Genomic DNA, 20,580 nt, shown 5'->3' on the forward strand with positions numbered 1-20,580 from the left:
GGTATATTTTTTCCTCAGAGGAGATAGATATGATGCCTTACGAGCTTGCATTGGAGACACTTTGTGTCAGAAGCTACAAAAGTTGAATATCTTTTTAGTAAGTATAAATAATGATGAGAATAAATAGTAGTCAAACTGCTATTGTGTATCCTCAAATTCATTTATTAAAGCAAATTTGAGTCTAAGTGAGTACAGTTCCTAACAGAGTAGACATTCAGTAGAAGTTTAAGACAGGCCAAATCCATTCTGCTGCCTGTTTTTGTAAATAAGTTTTATCGGAACACGGCCAAACCCATTCATTTATGTATTGTGTGTGGCTTCTTTCATGCTATAATAGGAGAGGTGAGTAGTTGTGACAGAGACCATATGGCCTACAAAAAAAATATTTACTGACCCTTTACAAAAAATGTTTGCCAACCCCTAGTATAAGAATTAATACATTCGGAATTAAAATATGAGTATGATAAGTTTTGAAAATTAAATGATTTTCTAGAAATACATTAAAAATTAGATTTGGGATGAGCTTTTTTTTCCTTTTTCATTGTTTAAATTTTTTCTTACCATATGAAGGAAGATATAGGTAGAATCTGTCTTTCTTAAATCTTAGTTAGTGCATTGGCAAATCTCTCCCCATTACCATAAAACTCCTTTTCCTGCCATTGATGGTTTTTTTTTATTATTATAATCAGTTGTGAAAATAACTGCTGATTTTGTAGTAATAGTTTTTTAAATAATGTCTTGAATATCAGCAGCTGTTGCTGAGCTATAGAAAGTCTTAGAATAGGTAGCTTCATCAAATGAATTTTGAAAATTATAAACAAGGAATCTTTTTCATCAAAATGTTGCACTGATGTTTTGTGATATTTGTTTCTGTCTCATACAAATAATTAGCTCAGTTGTTTGCTTTTGTTGGAATATTAAAATGTCTTCTGTTTAAAGGAACTTTAAATATTATGCTTTTCCTTACTTGATTTATACATTTTTCTTCTTTGACTGGAACAGTTAAAATAGCATAATAAATTAGTTATGTATTCTAAAGTAAAATGAATCACAAATGTTCAAATTATTTTAAAAATTACACATATATTAAAAATTGGCATTTGAAGAAAGTTAATATAACATTTCCCTGTAGTAAGTAGTCTTAATTGTATTTAATCTATTTCATTTTTCTCCTCTATAGGTAGGATGTGGAGCCATAGGCTGTGAAATGTTAAAAAATTTTGCTTTACTTGGTGTTGGTACAAGCAAAGAAAAAGGAATGGTAAGATAAAAATCCTTGAGAGTTAAAAGTTTGTATTTCTGTTGCTGCTCATTTTTGTACTATATTTGACTGCATAGATCTGAAATACTAATTTTTGAGGAGAGAGAATTATGCTAGAAATTGGAAAATTCTGATTCTGTTCTGACCACTTTTCCAGAAGTTATGTGACCTTGTGGCAAATTACTTTGAATTCTCTGTTCCTCAGTTTCTTTCTCTAATACTATGAAACTGGTATCTCTGCTTCCTAAGTCATAATGTAATTATGAAGATCAAATGGGAAAAGGGTTTGCAAACTATAAAGCACATTAGAATTGTTATTTCTATTAAGATTCCTTATTAATTATTAAATAAATCTTTTAAGATGGGAGAAGCTAACATTAGAAAGTGGCGGAGTTCTCAGATTAAGTTTCAATTAGTGATTATCAAAATAAAAGGGAGTAATATAAACTTTGGTGTTCAATTTAAATTCTTAAGAAGATAAATGTGAGTTAATTGGGAAGCCATGTCATATATTTAAATAGAAATATATTTTGCTAATTTGTTTTGCCTTTAATATATAAACTAGCTTCCCGGAGTAGTGATTTCATAGATTTATCATGGTGACTAACGATAAGTAATGAAATGACTAAAATTTATATACTAGTTCACATTTTATAGTTATACTAACTTTGTCTTAATATTCTACTTAAAAAGGGTATTCATTACTATTACAGTTATAGACAGATATTCTTACATATATTTTTCCTGCTTAGCATTTCTTAAGTTGTGTTTCACAAGCCACTATTAGTTCTGGTGATTTTAAAAGGTATTTCTAATTTAAAAAAAAAAAAAAGAAATCTTGGTTACCTAAGTTTGGGAATCACCTGAATATCTTAACTCCTTGGAAATTCATAATGCATATCAGCATATAAAGGTACTTTGGTAAATAATCCTGATTTCAGGTGACAAAACACAGTAAGTTAATGTGCACAGATCTCTATCCTGCAAATACACAGATTTGCCATGTAAATTATTCTTTTTTATAGTGTTTACAAATGTAGCCAAACTAACTGGGAAAAAGGAAAGGGAGATCCCCAGGTTCCAGGAACCAAGAAAGAAATTAATTCCTGAGCTAAAAGCTGTAGTTATTCACAAGTATTTCTTGAGTATATGTCCAAAACATTAAATAGAAAAGGAAGTAACTCATGAGAAACTTTTAACTAAGAGCATGTACCACACTGGTGTGTGGAATCCAGAATTATATCTTACAAAAAACTTCAAGCAGAGAGATGAATATAACAAATAAGACCATTGAAATTTCCAAAGCTCTGACAAAAACAAATATGAAATTGCATCATGGTGAATCTTAAACACCAAGAGTACATAGAATTATGCAGAGAAATTAACATCTGTTCAAGACAATTCACAATAAAAAATGACAGTCCACTAGAAAAAAAGTACCACCTAGAAGAAAAATCAGCCAATGAAAATAGAAAAATTAGCTAAGAACTATAGATAACAGGAGTGCTACAAATAATGAAGCAAACAAACTTTAAAATAGAGTTTAAAATGACCAAAGGTAAAAAAAAAAAAAAAAAGGCGGGGGGGGGCGGATAGAAACATGAGAGGGGGAAGGCACTAAAATTTTTACAGGAAACCAAATAAGACTTTTTGTATAGTCAGTGAACTTAAAATTCACATATAACTGAAGTGAGAATTGATGAATAGAAGTTAAAAACGCAGAAAGATATCTTTCTTTAAAGAAAGAGGATGCATTTGCATGGTCCAACATAAGTATAGTAGAATTTTCAGAGAGAGTAAAGATAATGAAAAACAATATATTCCAAGATAATGACAAAAGTTTCCAGAGTTAGAGACCAGTGTGTTGAAATTGAAAAGGTAAACTAGTCAGCAAATCAAAGGCAAAGATAAAAAGAGAGATTACCTAATAGATTTCTCATCAGCAATAAATGCACACCTGAAGACAGAGAAGCATATCTTCATAGTGCTTTGGAAAATTATTGTCAATCTAGATTTCTGTATCCAACTACATTATCTTTCAAGAGAAATAAAGATAACTAACAGGTGAAATGATGAAAGATGATCATTTATTGGTTCTCATTGAAAGAACTTAATAAATAACATGAGCAGTGCATGAAGCAAGGGCAAGTAGAGGCATTTGTCAGCATTCATAGATTTAAATAATTATTGGGTTTTTTTTTAAGCTTTAATTAAAATATTGACTTTGGGGATGGGATGATTAAAAATAAGTATAATGTTCATTGATATGAAAGGAGAAGGGAGAGTTCAGATATCCTCTAATTATTCAAGAGGAAGATGGATATTGTCATTAGAGCTTAAGTCACATGTGCATGTGAAAATTTTGAGTATAACCACATAAAAATAGATGTTTAACTTCCAGACCAATTCAGTAAGGATTGAGGGGGATTGGAATCAAGAAAACTTAAGACCGCCCCCCCAAAAAAAGGGAGTGAATAAAAAGTGGGGTGGGGGAGGTAGAAAAAAAAAGCCTTATATCAGTAATCACAATAATTATATATTGATTAAATTTTTGTTAAGAGACATTTTCTGTTTGGTGCTTTTTTTTTCCTATTTAAAAGAGACACACTCTAACACATAATTATATAGAAATGTTGAAAACAAACCCCCCAAAAACAGATACAATCAGGTAATACCAGCTAAAAGAAAGTGAATGTGTTTGTGAACCATCAGTCACTATCTAACAACTCAAACACACTGGAGAAATACTGCTCCTAGTCAGATCTTGTACAAATACTAACGTAAGTGACAAATGCATTATGAATACTTTTCAGATTATCTTGGATCTGTTTATTTTCATCTTGCATCCCTTAGAATGTCTGCAGACTTTTTCTTAAAGGACCAGATTGCAGCTATTCTAGGCTTGTGAACCAAGGATCTCTGTCACAACAAGTCAGCTCTGCCATTACAGCATGAAAACAACCATAGACAGTGCTTAAAACAAATGGCATGACTGTGTTCCAACAAAATTTATTTACAAAAACAGGCAGGTTACCTACACTGTAGTTTGTAGACCTCTGCTTTAGCAAGAGTTCCTTTCAAATTGAAACATGCAGACATTCTTTCCAAATTTGTTGCAATTGAAAATAAATATGTTTAGAAAGAAGCGCTACTGCCTCTTTGGCTAATCCATCACATGTTTCTAAAATGTGGTGATGTTTTTAGCCTCTTATTTTGTTACGAATAATTAGAAAAAAATTTTGAGCACGAATTGTCATCAGTTTCAGCAGTTTTGTTTAACATATTCCTATGCTAAATATTAATTATAGTATAAAAATATTAGTATTGGTAACCACTAGAATATTTGTATTTTTATAACTTCTATTTTTATAACTTCTACCAGCTAAAATAATTTAGAGTAACTTCTGGGAATTGTTTTAGTCTTTCTGAGAGAAGCAAAATAGATTTAAATTTTTCTCTTACATAATTTCAGCTTTTTTCTATTCTTGACATTAGGTTACAGTTACAGATCCTGACTTGATAGAAAAATCCAACTTGAATAGACAGTTCCTATTTCGGCCTCACCACATACAGGTTTGTTGCTACTCTGTTTCAAATTTAAGTTATCTATTGTGTTATACAAAAAAGAGAGTTTCCTTTTTATAAATAGAAAATAGTGCTTGAACAAGCATAATTTGTTTTTATATTACTAGACTCTCAAATTATCAAACATTGAGAATAACATTTGGGACAAATACACAATTTTTTTTAATGTAAAAATTGGTCTTTGCATTGATTTTGGATATAAAATCTAAGCTGTGAATCATGGGAAGTATTTTTTTCATTTTATAATCAGGGTGTATCTACATATTTAATCTTAGAAACTAAGGATACAGAGACAGATTTCCTAATTTTAGGTTTTAATAGATCACACATTTGGCACTGTCTTTTGGAGTTTTTATTACAAAATAGGTAAAGTTTAGCACTTTGAATTTTTTGCTCTTTGATCTTACTTATTTAACATCCTCTTTATTGTAAAATAATGCTAGTTTTCAGTCTTTTTTATAAAGTTCAAAATATTTAAGGAAAGAAGCATTTTAGTCAGTGAAACATATTTGCTTTTTCTTTAAAAATGTTTTTGCAGTTTATTGTTCAACAACCCATTGATAATCATGGCCAAAGTAAGGAATGTCATTAACAGGAAAGTAACTACTAGAGCATGTGGCATAATTGCCTCACCTATCCAAATACAAAACAAATAACAGCGTCTGTCAGGAACCAAAATGTATGTCACACAATTCATTCACTCTGTGCATTTTACTTATAGAAGAACTTTTAAGACCTGTTTATTTTTATTTTACTGAGTTCTGACAAAGTTTACAATTTATGTACTTAACAGCACTGAGAAGTAAAAACGTGTCAAGGGGACTCTTATAAAACTGAAACATATATAATAATTTTTTAAATATTTCCATCAAGAAATTAGTAATATATTTATAAGATTTCAGTACCAAAGTGTTAACTTCCCATACCTGTGAGAGCTCATTTTTTGCAGAGTTAGGATTGCTAATATTTTACTGAATGTGTTATTTTTTTCTAGGCACTTACCAAGTTCAAACTTTAATACTAGGAAAAATGCACTTTTAATAACTGATATTTTAAGAACTCTAAAGCACATGGCTAAAATAGAGGTTGTTTAGATTTCCATTAATAATGTGTTAATTATTCAGACTAATGTAGATTATTAAATGTAATGTGACTACAGTGAATATAATTTCCACAAACTAAAAATGAAAGCTGGTCTCATTACTTACTCTCCTATAAAAAATGTGTAAGTTCAATTATGGTCTAGCTTTTCTGTTTAACATTTATTTCTTCTGTTTTTATTTGTTATTTGTTTAGAAACCTAAAAGCTATACTGCTGCCGATGCAACCCTCAAAATAAATCCTCAATTAAAGATAGATGCACACTTGAATAAAGTATGTCCAGCTACTGAGGCTATTTACAATGATGAGTTCTATACTAAACAAGATATAATTATTACAGCATTAGATAATGTGGAAGCCAGGAGATATGTAGACAGGTATGTTCTTAAAATTCAGGTTCATAAAAATTTATTTTGTTTTCACTTTTTTCCACACCTATTTATTGAAAAGTTACCCAATTTTCTGATCATTCTTTGTGTTTCTATTGTGGTTCTCAAGCCCACATCCTTTTTATGATTTCCCATTATACCTAGGATAAAATTCAAAATCTTTACATGGCCTAAATGTTTTTCATAGAGTGTCTGCCATCTGTCTACCACCCTAGCTTAAAATTTACCTATCTTTGCTGGCTCCCCTCATTCCAGCTACACCTTCCTTCTTTCAGTTCTTGTAAGGTATCCAACACTTTTTCACCTCAGAGACTTCTACATACTCTCCTTCAGACTCAGGCAATTATGCTTATCTTGTTCTAAAAATTCTGACCCAAATCTACCTGGTTTAGTTTTGGGGGTTTTTTTCTTCCAACCTTTCATTTTCATCCTAAGTATCTTTATTCAAACAGAATTTCTTTAACCACTAAATTCTATAGATCCTCCTACGGTAACCTTTCACAGCATTCTGTTTTTTTCTTTATAGTGCTTATTTTTACTGATACATGTATTTAATTAATACTTGTTTCCTCACTAAATCATTTATTCAGGGACCATTTATTTTCCCATCACTGTATCCTCAGTGCCCAACATATGTCATTCAGGAAATAGTTGTTAAATAAGTAGATGAATGAGTGACTATAATGTGTATGTCTTATATAATTTTTCTTACATCTTTATATGACTTTTTAATGTTAGAGTTCTAGAGCAGATTTATTAACAGAAAAATTTGCCAGTGGAGAGTGTAGTTGAAAGTTTGTTATCTTGGGCAGAGGAAGGGAGAATAAAAACTTTAAGAAATTAAAGTGTGTAGAATATAGGTATTATAAGTATTAAGAAAGAAGGTTAATATTGGTTGAGATAAAGAGAATATTGAGAAGATACAGTAGGACAGAACTTATAGTCAGAAAATAACCAAAGAGGGGGCGCCTGGGTGGCTCAGTTGTTAAGCGTCTGCCTTCGGCTCTGGTCATGATCCCAGGGTCCTGGGATCGAGCCCCACATCAGGCTCCCTGCTCTACGGGAAGCCTGCTTCTCCCTCGCCCACTCCCCCTGCTTGTGTTTCCTCTCTCACTGTGTCTCTCTCTGTCAAATAAATAAAACCTTTAAAAAAAAAGAAGAAAGAAAATAACCAAAGAAGAAATAGAAAGCAAGGCAAGAAAGGGCAGTACATTAGTTTAAGAGTTAACCTAGAGTAAAAGAAAGTTGAAGCCCAAAATCTAGTAGTAGTAGTAGAAGAAGAAACGGACAAAAATTACTAGGTTGAGCAACAAAATTTGTGGGAGAAGGGGGACAGAAATGATAAATGCGTTATTTGGTGGTAGTGTATCTGTTTCCTGATGTTACATTCAAAAAGTGATCAGTGTGTGAAATGATTAACAGAAGGTGGTAAGATGTCCTCTGCTTACATTGTTATTGCTCACTTAACTTTTCGTTACCTGTTATCTTTTCAAATAGCCGTTGCTTAGCAAATCTACGACCCCTCTTAGATTCTGGAACAATGGGCACTAAGGGACACACTGAAGTTATTGTACCTCATTTAACTGAATCCTATAATAGTCATGTAAGTGAACTGACATTTTGAAATAAATGCCTCTCTTCTTTATATCTCATAATGTTTATATCTCATTTTTTTCTCATTAGTCAGCAAATTTGATTTAGCTTTCCTAATCTGTTAATTGATCTGTCAGTAATTTCCAACATATGTGCATATGCATTTTTTAAAGAGAATTGAACTTATTTTTTTAAATCATCAAAATTTTATTTCTCCCTTTTTTGCATTCTTATTCTTGTGTTTACTGTTATTTCTCCGTGGTGCTTAATTGGTTTTCTAACAACGTTTGAACTGACCACCCAAAATCTTACTGATGACTCTGTTGATACATGGGAGGAACCAAGCCCTCTATATCTATATATAAGGCATATAGATGTAATTTTTTTTTAAACTCTACAAGTGATTTTGATACACTGCCAAAGTTGAAAAACACTGGCCTAGGAAATAATTGTAGGGTTTAGGATTTTAAAAAAGACCAACTCAAGTTGTAAAATGGAAAGAGGAATGTTTTTACAAGTGTAAATATCACTTTATTTAATAGTTAATTTGCTTTAGTAAAATTTTTAAAGACATAAAATTTGTTTTCCCATTCTCATGAAATCAGAAGTTTATATAAGTTTAATTTGAAGGAAATTAGAGAAAATCATGATATGCTGAGGTCATATTGGAAGATTTTCAAAATAGAGAATGCTTGATTTTCTACCACATTTTTCCCAAGCCTTTTCCTATATTCTCTGACTTTATACTCAGGAAAAATAGAATTCTCTTCCAGCTTCCCTCTTTGGTTTATAAAATATTTTATGGTATTTCATAGGAACAAACTGAAATATAAATCTCTAAGTAAAAAGTGATAAAGTGAGTCATTTTAGATTAGTTAAACCAATAAGGCTAAGCCAAATGTACCCTATAATAGAAAATGGATCTTTTTAATGGTATTTTTTTTACATGAGACAACATAGACATTTGCTGTTTCTTTTTTGAAAGTTCTTTTTATTTTTTTAATTTTGTATTTATTTTTTTAATTTTGTTTTTTTAAGTTTTTACTTAAATTTCAGTTAGTTAACGTACAGTGAAATATTAGTTTCAGGAGTACAATATAGTGTTCAGCACTTCCATTCAACACCCTGTGCCCATCCAAGTGCACTGCTTCGTCCCCATCACCTATTTAGCCCATCCTCCCAACCCCATCCCCTCTGGTGACCATCAGTTTGTTTTCTGTAGTTAAGAGTCTGTTTCTTGGTTTGCCTCTCTTTTTTTTCCCCCCTTTGTTTCATTTCTTAAATTCCACATATGAGTGAAATCATATGGTATTTGTCTTTCTCTGACTTATTTCGCTTAGCATAATACTGTCTAGCTCCATCCATGTCGTTGCAATGGCAAGATTTCATTCGTTTTTTATTTGTTGTTTATTTAATACATATTTTCTGTACAAAACTATACCAAGCATCAAGGGTATATGATCCCTGCTCCTAAATTTTTTTCTCCATGGAGAAAGAAACTCCTGGTATGCTGAGCACTGTTTTGGGGATTCATGAATTACTTTTCAAAGTAGGGAATGTAAAGTTTTCAATGTCACCTTGATTCTTGGAGAAAAAAATTAATTATATATTGGAGCCTGCTGTAAGTACCACATGGTACCAAATAAGTAAACAGAAAATAAGTTATATAAAATTCATGTATTTTTGTGACACTGCTGTTAATAAATAGGTTAAGTGTCAAAAGAATCCATTTTTCCTCTTATTTGCCTAGGAGAAGATATAAAAATGTTGGGTTCATTTTATTATTTCATTTTATTTTTTAATGGTCTTAAAACACTCAATCGGTGAAAAATTGCCATTGCTTTTCTTAACTATCTGTTGTCATGTTTTATAAATTAGCGGGATCCCCCAGAAGAGGAAATACCATTTTGTACTCTAAAATCCTTTCCAGCTGCTATTGAACATACTATACAGTGGGCAAGAGATAAGGTAATAAAGATCTTTATTTCAAGAAATTTTTATTTGAAGTAGAAAAGATATTTCCAATTTTTAAAAAGACTTCTATTTGTAACTTTTTTTTTCTTTCTTTCCTTTATAGTTTGAAAGTTCCTTTTCCCATAAGCCTTCATTATTTAACAAATTTTGGCAAACTTATCCATCTGCAGAAGAAGTCTTACAGGTAAAAATCAATACATTTTAATATAATCTCAACACTGTCTCAGTGTAATATTATTTGCAAATTGCCTATAAATAGTTTATTTTACCTCTTTAAAGAAAGATTATAGCATCATTATGGTACATAGTAAGTGCATGAGGAATCTTGAAATTAGCAAGTCACAAATGACCCCTTTTTTAGTTTGTATAAACTATGTAGAATTGCCAATATTTGACCATGTTTGACCCACAGAACAGAAATTCATATGGTTCAACCTAAGAAAGATGTCATAATAATAAAATAATAAATAGCTTATTAATCAAACTCTTTGGAAAAAAACTGAGATGAGTTCTAGTGAAAATTTCATGAGTGGACAGTAATCTCTGAGACTTAATACTCTTATAATGAGGACAACTTTAAAGATGTTTTCTTACTTTTCTTTATTCCAATACTAAACAGGCCAGCTTTTTAGTGTAAAATGTTATTCATAAGCACTTCTTATATTAAGTACATCTGTAGTACTAACAACTTACAGCCAGCAAGACATGAGGATAGCTTGTCAGATAAGAAACTACAGTTGAAATTTCCTGTGCTGTCTTTTCCCATTCTCCCTCCCAAAAAAAAGGAAAGAAAGAGGGAGAAGAAAAAGGCAGGAACAAGGAGCTCATGGTGTAAAAATTAAAATCATAGGTCACGTGAGCTGGCACTTCAAACTTTGGCTAATACTTCCCCGGGAATGATGTGGGTGGGTAGGTGGGTGTTGTGTGTTTAATTAGAAATGTATTTATTTTGATGGTTTGTTTTTTTCTCTCATGCTAGAAGATTCAAACTGGGCACAGTTTAGAAGGCTGTTTTCAAGTTATTAAGTTACTTAGCAGAAGACCTAGAAGTTGGTCCCAGTGTGTAGAATTAGCAAGATTAAAATTTGAAAAATATTTTAACCATAAGGTAAGTATGCATTATAAAACATTAAGAAGAGATATGACCTTGGCACATTTAATTGCTACCAAATTAATTTCACTAGCCAAACATCTGCTCTTTCATTTGGGAATCTTTCCAGAAATAAGTAGTAAGTTAAGTGAAAACAAGTGCAGGGCACACAACTGATTTCTCTTTGAATGTTAAAAGAATTCACTTAAACTCCACCCATTGGTTTGTCAGTCATACATTTACTTGATCCTTATCTCTCTATGTGCAAAATTGGGTTTCAGATAGGTGTTCCTTCTGGAGAATAAGGAATACATTTCATCAGTAGTCTAAAAGAAATTTGTTGTTCAGAACAAAGGAAGAAACTGAGAAAATAGAGATGTTCAGTAAGAAAGTTGAATTTTGCCTTGCCCACCAATATCCAAAATCACATTTTATGTCTGTTTTCTGTTTCCTCATTTGTAAAATGGGGTTAATAAATTGGTGCATAATTCATAGGGTAGTGTGAGGATCAAATAAGTGAATACATGCAAAGCATTTTGAGCAGAACCTAGCCCATAAGTGCTCACTAAATATTAGCTGTTATTCTTATCTCCCATTACTCACAGTTGCTAGAATGTGTCCTGCACTCTCTCTTGAGTCTCTCCCTCTCTTTAGGCTCTTACCTATCGGACTATAAAGTAAGTTCATCTTTTTTAAAAAGTCTTTTGATTACACTTATCCTTGCTTTTCATTTCCTTCTTGGCTCGGCTGCTTACGTAAGTGGTCTTACACTTACTGTTGCTACTTCCTCATCCAGTGAATGTGTCTTCTTTCCCCACTCCTATTCAAATTATTTTTACCATAATTATCAATGACCCCTTGTTTCAAAATCTAAAGAACTCTTTCTAGTCCTTACCTTTTGTACTTTTTTTTTTCTAAGCTCTTTTGCTATGGAAAAATTCAACCAGGGAAAGTGGAAAAAATAGTGTAATGAACCCCCATGTAACTTTCACAAATCTGTCACCCAGGTTTAACATTTATCAACTTGTAGATAATCTTGTTTCATCCATATAACCTTCCCAATATACCCTCCCCAGATGGTATTGAAGTGTATCTCAAACATCATTTATCATCTCAAAATACAAAATATTGTATATTTTTACTGGTTTCATTTTTTTGTAAATTGGCTCTTTGAAAGGAGCAGAATTGTAGGTAAAATATGCCACTGTTGTGTAAAAAGTGATAAAATAATGTATATTCATGTTTGCTGTAGATGCAAAAAAAGAAAAAACTAAGTGTTGATAAAAAATAACAAGGGGGGGGGAGAAGCAAGATGGCAGAGGAGCAGGAGACCTGGATTTTGTCTGGTCCCAGGAATTCAGATGGATAGGAATCAAACCATTCTAAACACCTACGAACTCAACAGGAGATTAATGAAAAGAATAGCAACAATTCTGAGCAGAAAAGCGACCACTTTCTGGAAGGTAGGACGTGCAGAGAAGTGAATCCGAGGCGATATTCAGGAGGATAGGCGACGGGGGAGGGGGCCTCTGTCGGCTGCTTCTGGCAAGCAATAGAGCCACAGAGCACAAAATCAGAACTTTTAGACGTCTCCTCCACTGAGGGATGGAACTCTCGCTGGGACAGTGTGGTCTCAGGACCCTCGGGGTCACAGAAAGACCGGGGGTGCCTGAGTGCGGCAGAGCTCTCAGGTATTGGAGCGGGGAAGCCAGCTGCAGAGACAGAGCTGAGGAGCGGGCTCTCAGCTCAGGGTTGCCATAAACTGTGATCCATGGCACAGTCAGGCCCCTGCTCCTCCAGCAGGGACCCAACAAGCGGCAGATCCGGGAAGACTCCCCTTCCTCCCTGAGGAGGAGCGGCACAGGAGCTCACCGCAGGGATCTGCTGGGTTTGGAGATTCCACACGGGGTCGGGTGCCAGAGATAGAAACGCTCAGTCACAGGCCGGATGAGCACGGAGTGCTGCCGGAGTCCAGGGAGATGGGAGTGATTGCTTTTCTCTGGGGGCTCACTGAGGAGTGGGGCCCGAGTTCTCAACTCCCCCGGGGCGGAGATTGGGAGGCTGCAGTTTTCACTGTCCTCCTCCAAAGCTGTACAGAAAGTTTGCAGGGAACAAAAGCTCCCGAGAGCAAACCCGAGCATATTACTTAGCCCGGACCCGGCAAGGGGAGCAGCAATTCCACCTCTGGCAAAGACATTTGGGAACCATGGCAACAGGCCCCTCCCCCAGAAGATCAGCAAGAACCACCAGCCAAGACCAAGTTTACCAATCAATGAGAATGGCAGAACTCCAGTGCTAGGTGAATACTGCACATAGAATTCATGGCTTTTTTCCCATGTTCTTTAGTCTTTCAAAGTTTTTTTTGTTTTTTAATTTTTCTTTTTCTCTTTTTCAGCCAACATCTTATCAATCCCTTTTTTAAAAAATCTTTTTTTTTTTTTTTCATTTTTAGAGTCATATTCTATCCCTTCATATTAGTTAACCTTATTTTTGGTATATATATATAAGTTCTCTCTTTAAAATTTTGGGATACAGTTTCTTCTAACAGATCAAAATATACCCTAAATCTCTAGTCTATAGCTTTGTTCTAGTCTCCTGCCTGATCACATTCTCTCCCTTTTTTTTTTAATCCTCATCTTTCTTTTCTCAACCAACTTCTTATCAATTCCATTTATAAAATCTTTTATAATTTTCATTTTTACAATCATATTCCATCCCTTCATTGTATTAACCCTTATTTTTGTACATATATAAGTTGTTCTTTCTTTAAAATTTTGGGAAGCACTTTCTTCTAACAGACCAAAATATGCCCAAAATCTAGTGTGTGGCAATGATCTATGCAGCAGCCTGATAATATTTGATCATATTTTGTTTTGTTTTGTTTTTGTTTTTATCTTTTTCTTTTTTTCCCTTTTTTCTTTCTTTCCCTTTCTTTTCCTCCGGTGTCAGGTCTTTTCTGATTTGTTTAGTATATATTTTGTGGGGACGTTGTTACCCTGTTAGCATTTTGTTCTCATTCATCTATTCTCCTCTGGACAAAATGACAAGACGGAAAAAATCACCTCAACAAAAAGAACAAGAGGCAGTACCGACTGTCAGGGACCTAATCAATACAGACATTACTAAGATGTTGGAACTAGAGTTCAGATTGATGATTTTAAAGATAGTAGCTGGGCTTGAAAAAAGCATGGAAGATATTCGAGAAACCCTTTCTGGAGAAATAAAAGAACTGAAATCTAACCAAGTCGAAATCAAAAAGGCTATTAATGAGGTGCAATCAAAAATAGGCGCTCTAACTACTAGGATAAATGAGGCAGAAGAGAGAATTGGTGATATAGAAGACCAGACGGTAAATAAAGAAGTTGAGAAAAAGATAAATAACTACTGGATCACAAGGCCAGAATTCGAGAGATAAGTGATACCATAAGACAAAAAAACATTAGAATAATTGTGAACCCAGAAGAAGAAGGAGGAGAGAGAGGGGCAGAAGGTATATTGGAGCAAATTATAGCAGAGAACTTCCCTAATTTGGGGAAGGAAACGCATCAAAGTCCAGGAGGCACAAAGAACCCCTCTCAAAATCAATAAAAATAGGTCAACACCCCAACATCTAATAGTAAAACTCACAAGTCTCAGAGACAAAGAGAAAATCCTGAAAGCAGCTCGGGAGAAGAGATCTGTAACCTACAATGGTAAAAACATTAGATTGGCAACAGACCTATCCACAGAGACCTGGCAGGCCAGAAAGGACTAGCATGATATATTCAGAGCACTAAATGAAAAAATATGCAGCCAAGAATACTATATCCTGCTAGGCTGTCATTGAAAATAGAAGGAGAGATAAAAGCTTCCAGGACAAACAAAAATTAAAGGAATGTGCAAACACGAAACCAGCCTTACAAGAAATATTGAAAGGGGTCCTCTAAGCAGAGAGAGCCTAAAAGTAACATAGACCAGAAAGGAACCCACACTATATACAGTAACAGTCACCTTACAGGCAATACAGTAGCACTAAATTTGTATCTTTCAATAGTTACCCTGAATGTAAATGGGCTAAATGCTCCAATCAAAAGACACAGGCTATCAGACTGGATTAAAAAACAAGACCCATCGATATGCTGTCTGCAAGAGACTCATTTTAGACCCAAAGACACCCCCAAATTGAAAGTGAGGGGGTGGAAAACCATTTACCATGCTAATGGACACCAAAAGAAAGCTAGGGTGGCAATCCTTACATCAGACAAATTAGATTTTAAACCAAAGACTGTAATAAGAGATGAGGAAGGATACTATATCCTACTTAAAGGGTCTATCCAACAAGAAGATCTAACAATTGTAAATATCTATGCCCCTAACATGGGAGCAGCCAATTATATAAGCCAACTAATAACAAAAGCAAAAAAACACATTGACAACAATACAGTAATAGTGGGGGACTTTATCACCCCTCTCACTGAAATGGTCAGATCATCTAAGCAAAAGATCAACAAGGAAATAAAGACTTTAAATGACACACTGGACCAAATGGACTTCACAGATATATTCAGAACATTCCATCCCAAAGCAACAGAATACAGAGTCTTCTCTAGTGCCCATGGAACATTCTCCAGAATAGATCACATCCTAGGTCACAAATCAGGTCTCAACCGGTACCCAAAGATTGGGATCATTCCCTGCATATTTTCAGACCACAATGCTTTGAAACTAGAACTCAGTCACAAGAGGAAAGTTGGAAAGAACTCAAATACATGGAGGCTAAAGAGCATCCTACTAAAGAATGAATGGTCAACCAGGAAATTAAGGAAGAATTAAAAAAATTTATGGAAACAAATGAAAATGAAAACAACTGTTCAAAATCTTTGGGATACAGCAAAGGCGGTCCTGAGAGGAAAGTATGTATAGCAATAGAAGCCTTTCTGAAGAAACAAGAAAGGTCTCAAATACACAAGCTAACCCTACACCTAAAGGAGCTGGAGAAAGAACAGCAAATGAAGCCTAAACCCAGCAGGAGAAGAGAAATAATAAAGATCAGAGCACAAATCAATGACATAGAAACCGAAAGAACAGTAAAACAGATCAATGAAACTAGGAGCTGGTTCTTTGAAAGAATTAACAAGATTGATTAATCCCTAGCCAGACTTATCAAAAAGAAAAGAGAAATGACCCAAATAAATAAAATCATGAATGAAAGAGGAGAGATCACAACCAACACCAAAGAAATACAAACAGTTATAAGAACATATTATGAACAACTATATGCCAGCAAATTAGATAATCTGGAAGAAATGGCTGCATTCCTAGAGATGTATCAACTACCAAAACTGAACCAGGAAGAAATAGAAAACCTGAACAGACCTATAACCAGTAAGGAAATTGAAGCAGTAATCAAAAATCTCCCAACAAACAAAAGCCCAGGGCCAGATGGCTTCCCAGCAGAATTCTACCAAACATTTAAAGAAGAATTAATACCTATTCTTCTGAAACTGTTCCAAAAAATAGAAATGGAAGGAAAACTTCCAAACTCATTTTATGAGGCCACCATTACCTTGATCCCCAAACCAGACAAAGACCCCTTCAAAAAGGAGAATTACAGACCAATATCCTTGATGAACACGGATGCAAAAATTCTCACCAAAATACTAGCCAATAGGATCCAACAGTACATTAAAAGGATTATTCACCACGACCAAGTGGGATTTATCCTTGGGCTGCAAGGTTGGTTCAACATCCATAAATCAATCAATGTGATACAATACATTAATAAAAGAAAGAACAAGAACCATATGATCCTCTCAATAGATGCAGAAAAAGCTTTTGACAAAGTACAGCATCATTTCTTGATTAAAACTCTTCAGAGCATAGTGATAGAGGGCACATACCTCAATATCATAAAAGCCATCTATGAAAAACCCACAGCAAGTATCATTTTCAATGGGGAAAAATGGAAAGCTTTCCCCCTAAGGTCAGGAACACGGCAGGGATGTCCACTATCACCACTTCTATTCAACATAGTATTAGAAGTCCTAGCCACAGCAGACAACAAAAAGGAATAAAAGGCATCTGAATTGGCAGAGAAGAAGTCAAACTCTCACTCTTTGCAGATGATATGATACTTTTGTTGAAAACCGAAGACTCCACCCCAAAACTGCTAGAACTCATACAGGAATTCAGTAAAGTGGCAGAATATAAAACCAATGCACAGAAATCAGTGGCATTCCTATACACCAACAACAAGACAGAAGAAAGAGAAATTAAGGAGTCACTCACATTTACAATTGCACCCAAAACCATAAGATACTTAGGAATAAATCTAAACAAAGAGGCAAAGAATCTGTACTCAGAAAACTAAAATACTCATGAGAGAAATTGAGGAAGACACAAAGAAATGGAAAAACAGTCCATGCTCATGGATTGGAAGAACAAATATTGTGAAGATGTCAAAGAGCAATCTACACATTCAGTGCAATCCCTATCAAAATACCATCCACTTTTTTCAAAGAAATGGAACAAATAATCCTAAAATTTGTATGGAACCAGAAAAGACCCCGAATAGCCAGAGGAATGTTGAAAAAGAAAAGCAAAACTGGTGGCATCACAATTCCGGACTTCAAGCTCTATTACAAAGCTGTCATCATCAAGACAGTATGGTACTGGCACAAAAACAGACACATAGATCAATGGAACAGAATAGAGAGCCCAGAAATGGACCCTCAACTCTATGGTCAACTAATCTTCAACAAAGCAGGAAAGAATGTCCAATGGAAAAAAGTCTCTTTAACAAATGGTGTTGGGAAAATTGGACAGCCACATGCAGAAGAATGAAACTGGACCATTTCCTTACACCACACACAAAAATAGACTCCAAATGGTTTAAAGACCTAAATGTGAGACAGGAGTCCATCAAAATCCTAAAGGAGAACACAGGCAGCAACCTCTTCGACCTCAGCTGCAGCAGCTTCTTCCTAGAAACATCACCAAAGGCAAGGGAAGCAAGGGCAAAAATGAACTATTGGGACTTCATCAAGATAAAAAGCTTTTGCACAGCAAAGGAAACAGTCAACAAAACCAAAAGACATCCAACAGAATGGGAGAAGATATTTGCAAATGACATATCAGATAAAGGGCTAGTATCCCAAATCTATAAAGAACTTATCAAACTGAACACCCAAAGAACAAATGATCCAATCAAGAAATGGGCAGAAGACATGAACAGACATTTTTCCAAAGAAGACATCCAGATGGCCAACAGACACATGAAAAAGTGCTCAACACTGCTCAGCATCAGGGAAATCCAAATCAAAACCTCAATGAGATACCACCTCACAGCAGTCAGAATGGCTAAAATTAACAAGTCAGGAAATGACAGATGTTGGTGGGATTGCGGAGAAAGGGGAACCCTCCTACATTGTTGGTGGGAATGCAAGCTGGTGCAGCCACTCTGGAAAACAGTATGGAGGTTCCTCAAAAAGTTGAAAATAGAGCTACCATACGATCCAGCAATTGCACTACTGGGTATTTACCCCAAAATACAAATGTAGGGGTCTGAAGGGGTACATGCACCCTGATGTTTATAGCAGCAATGTCCACAATAGCCAACCTGTGGAAAGAGCCAAGATGTCCATCGACAGATGAATGGATAAAGAAGATGTGGTATGTATATACAATGGAATATTATGTAGCCATCAAAAGGAATGAAATCTTGTCATTTGCAACGGCCTGAATGGAACTGGAGGGTATTATGCTGAGCAAAATAAGTCAGAGAAAGGCATGTATCATATGACCTCACTGATAGGAGGAATTCTTAATCTCAGGAAACAAACTGAGGGTTGCTGGAGTGGTGGGGGGTGGGAGCGATGGGGTGGCTGGGTGATAGACATTGCGGAGGGTATGCGCTATGGTGAGCGCTGTAAATTGTGTAAGTCTGTTTGAATCACAGACCTGTACCTCTGAAACAAATAATACATTATATGTTAATAAAAAAAAGAAGATAGCAGGAGGGGAAGAATGAAGGGGGGAAATAGGAGGGGGAGACAAACCATAAGAGACTATGGACTCTGAGAAACAAACTGAGGGTTCTAGAGGGGAGGGGAGTGGGAGGATGGGTTAGCCTGGTGATGGGTATTAAAGAGGGCACATTCTGCATGGAGTACTGGGTGTTATGCACAAACAATGAATCATGGAACACTACATCAAAAACTAGTGATGTAATGTATGGTGATTAACATAATAATTAAAAAATAACAATAGAGGTTATTCCACATATGGGGGCAGTGACAGGAGAATGGATAGAGAGAATACAAGGGTAGCTGGAGGCTTCAGTATATATCTTTTATGCATTTTTTATTTATTTTTTTTTTTACCTCAGATAATATTAAGTAGTAATTTTTTAAATTAATCTTTTTTCTTTAGGCTCTTCAGCTTCTTCACTGTTTTCCTCTAGACACACGATTAAAAGATGGCAGTAAGTGTGACCAAGTGTTGAGAAGAATGTTTAATATAATTTATTACTAGTAACCTATAATGAAAATAATATCTGTATCTTTTGTTAGGTTTGTTTTGGCAATCACCGAAGAGGCCCCCTTCTCCAATAAAATTTGATTTAAATGAACCTTTGTAAGTATTTATATCCAGTTTTATATGCCTCCTTTATTGTAAATTTCTTAACTGTCTATCGGTTTACATTGCAGGGTGAAAACCTCAGGCTCTGGAAATGTTAAATTATTGCATCCCTGTTATTCTAAGAGTTAGCATATTAATCTGGCCAATAAAGCCAGACACAGTCACTCTCCCTACACATACATGAATATGTTTGTTTAAATGGTAAAATAACTTCATTATTTTTAACTTAAGTGAAACCAAAGTGTTACCTCTTTGACTTTATCCATAAGCAAAAACCATAAAATGACAACAGATGTTTTCCTATTAAATGAAGCCAGTATTTAAGAAACTTTAGTTATTTGGGGGGAAAATGATTACTATTAAATATCTCCCTAAATTATCTCAAATTAATTTTCAAAGTAGTTAATGTTTAGACAGACATTTTTATACACACACACACATACCCCCATATGTATGTATTCCAGTTAAACACTTAGCTTGTTAACAACCTCCTTTCAACAAATAACTCCCATTTAATTTTCTCATGTGATGTTTATGTTTGGCTTCCAGTCACCTTATCCTGATGGCTTCTCCTATAAGACCTGCTTTATTTGTGTTTTTAGTCAAACTTCATTTGCTTAATTTGAACCTAATGTATGTTCTTTAAAACAAAATTTCTAATTTTTTTATGAATTAAAATAAATTTTCTTTTACTAGTCTAATTTTTCTACTTTTCGCCACTCCTCTCCCCAAAGTAGTCACGATCTTTTCCTGAATATTTGTACTTAGAAGGATAGACATCTAATATTTCTTATAGCTTCTATAATTTCTTTGGTCTACACCAGAAGTTCATTGCCTAGCTTTTAAATATTTCTGTAACAAAAGTTCCGTGATTATTTTTCTTAAACATTTCAAAGACTATAGTTTTTGATGAATTAAACATCTTTGAAACTCTGCATTCATTCACACTTTGCCTTATTTTTTAATTT

The 20,580-nt window shown here is 34.4% G+C and overlaps 1 protein-coding gene across 2 annotated transcripts in view; it reads left to right on the forward strand.

The window, feature by feature from the left end:
* Window positions 1-20,580, forward strand: part of UBA6 (ubiquitin like modifier activating enzyme 6) — an 84,157-nt gene that overhangs the window by 50,887 nt on the left and 12,690 nt on the right. The window contains exons 16-25 of one of the 2 annotated variants that reach the window (XM_035004883.1): window positions 19-97; window positions 1,181-1,261; window positions 4,757-4,834; window positions 6,143-6,324; window positions 7,834-7,939; window positions 9,808-9,897; window positions 10,007-10,087; window positions 10,883-11,011; window positions 19,403-19,454; window positions 19,543-19,606. In XM_035004883.1, coding sequence (XP_034860774.1) covers window positions 19-97; window positions 1,181-1,261; window positions 4,757-4,834; window positions 6,143-6,324; window positions 7,834-7,939; window positions 9,808-9,897; window positions 10,007-10,087; window positions 10,883-11,011; window positions 19,403-19,454; window positions 19,543-19,606 — 942 coding nt within the window. The remainder of the gene's footprint in view (window positions 1-18; window positions 98-1,180; window positions 1,262-4,756; window positions 4,835-6,142; window positions 6,325-7,833; window positions 7,940-9,807; window positions 9,898-10,006; window positions 10,088-10,882; window positions 11,012-19,402; window positions 19,455-19,542; window positions 19,607-20,580) is intronic. The other variant, XM_035004885.1, reaches the window with a different exon arrangement.

Source organism: Mirounga leonina, unplaced genomic scaffold, assembly GCF_011800145.1.
Source record: "Mirounga leonina isolate KUSES-001 unplaced genomic scaffold, KU_Mleo_1.0 Mir_129, whole genome shotgun sequence".
Lineage (NCBI taxonomy): Eukaryota > Metazoa > Chordata > Mammalia > Carnivora > Phocidae > Mirounga > Mirounga leonina.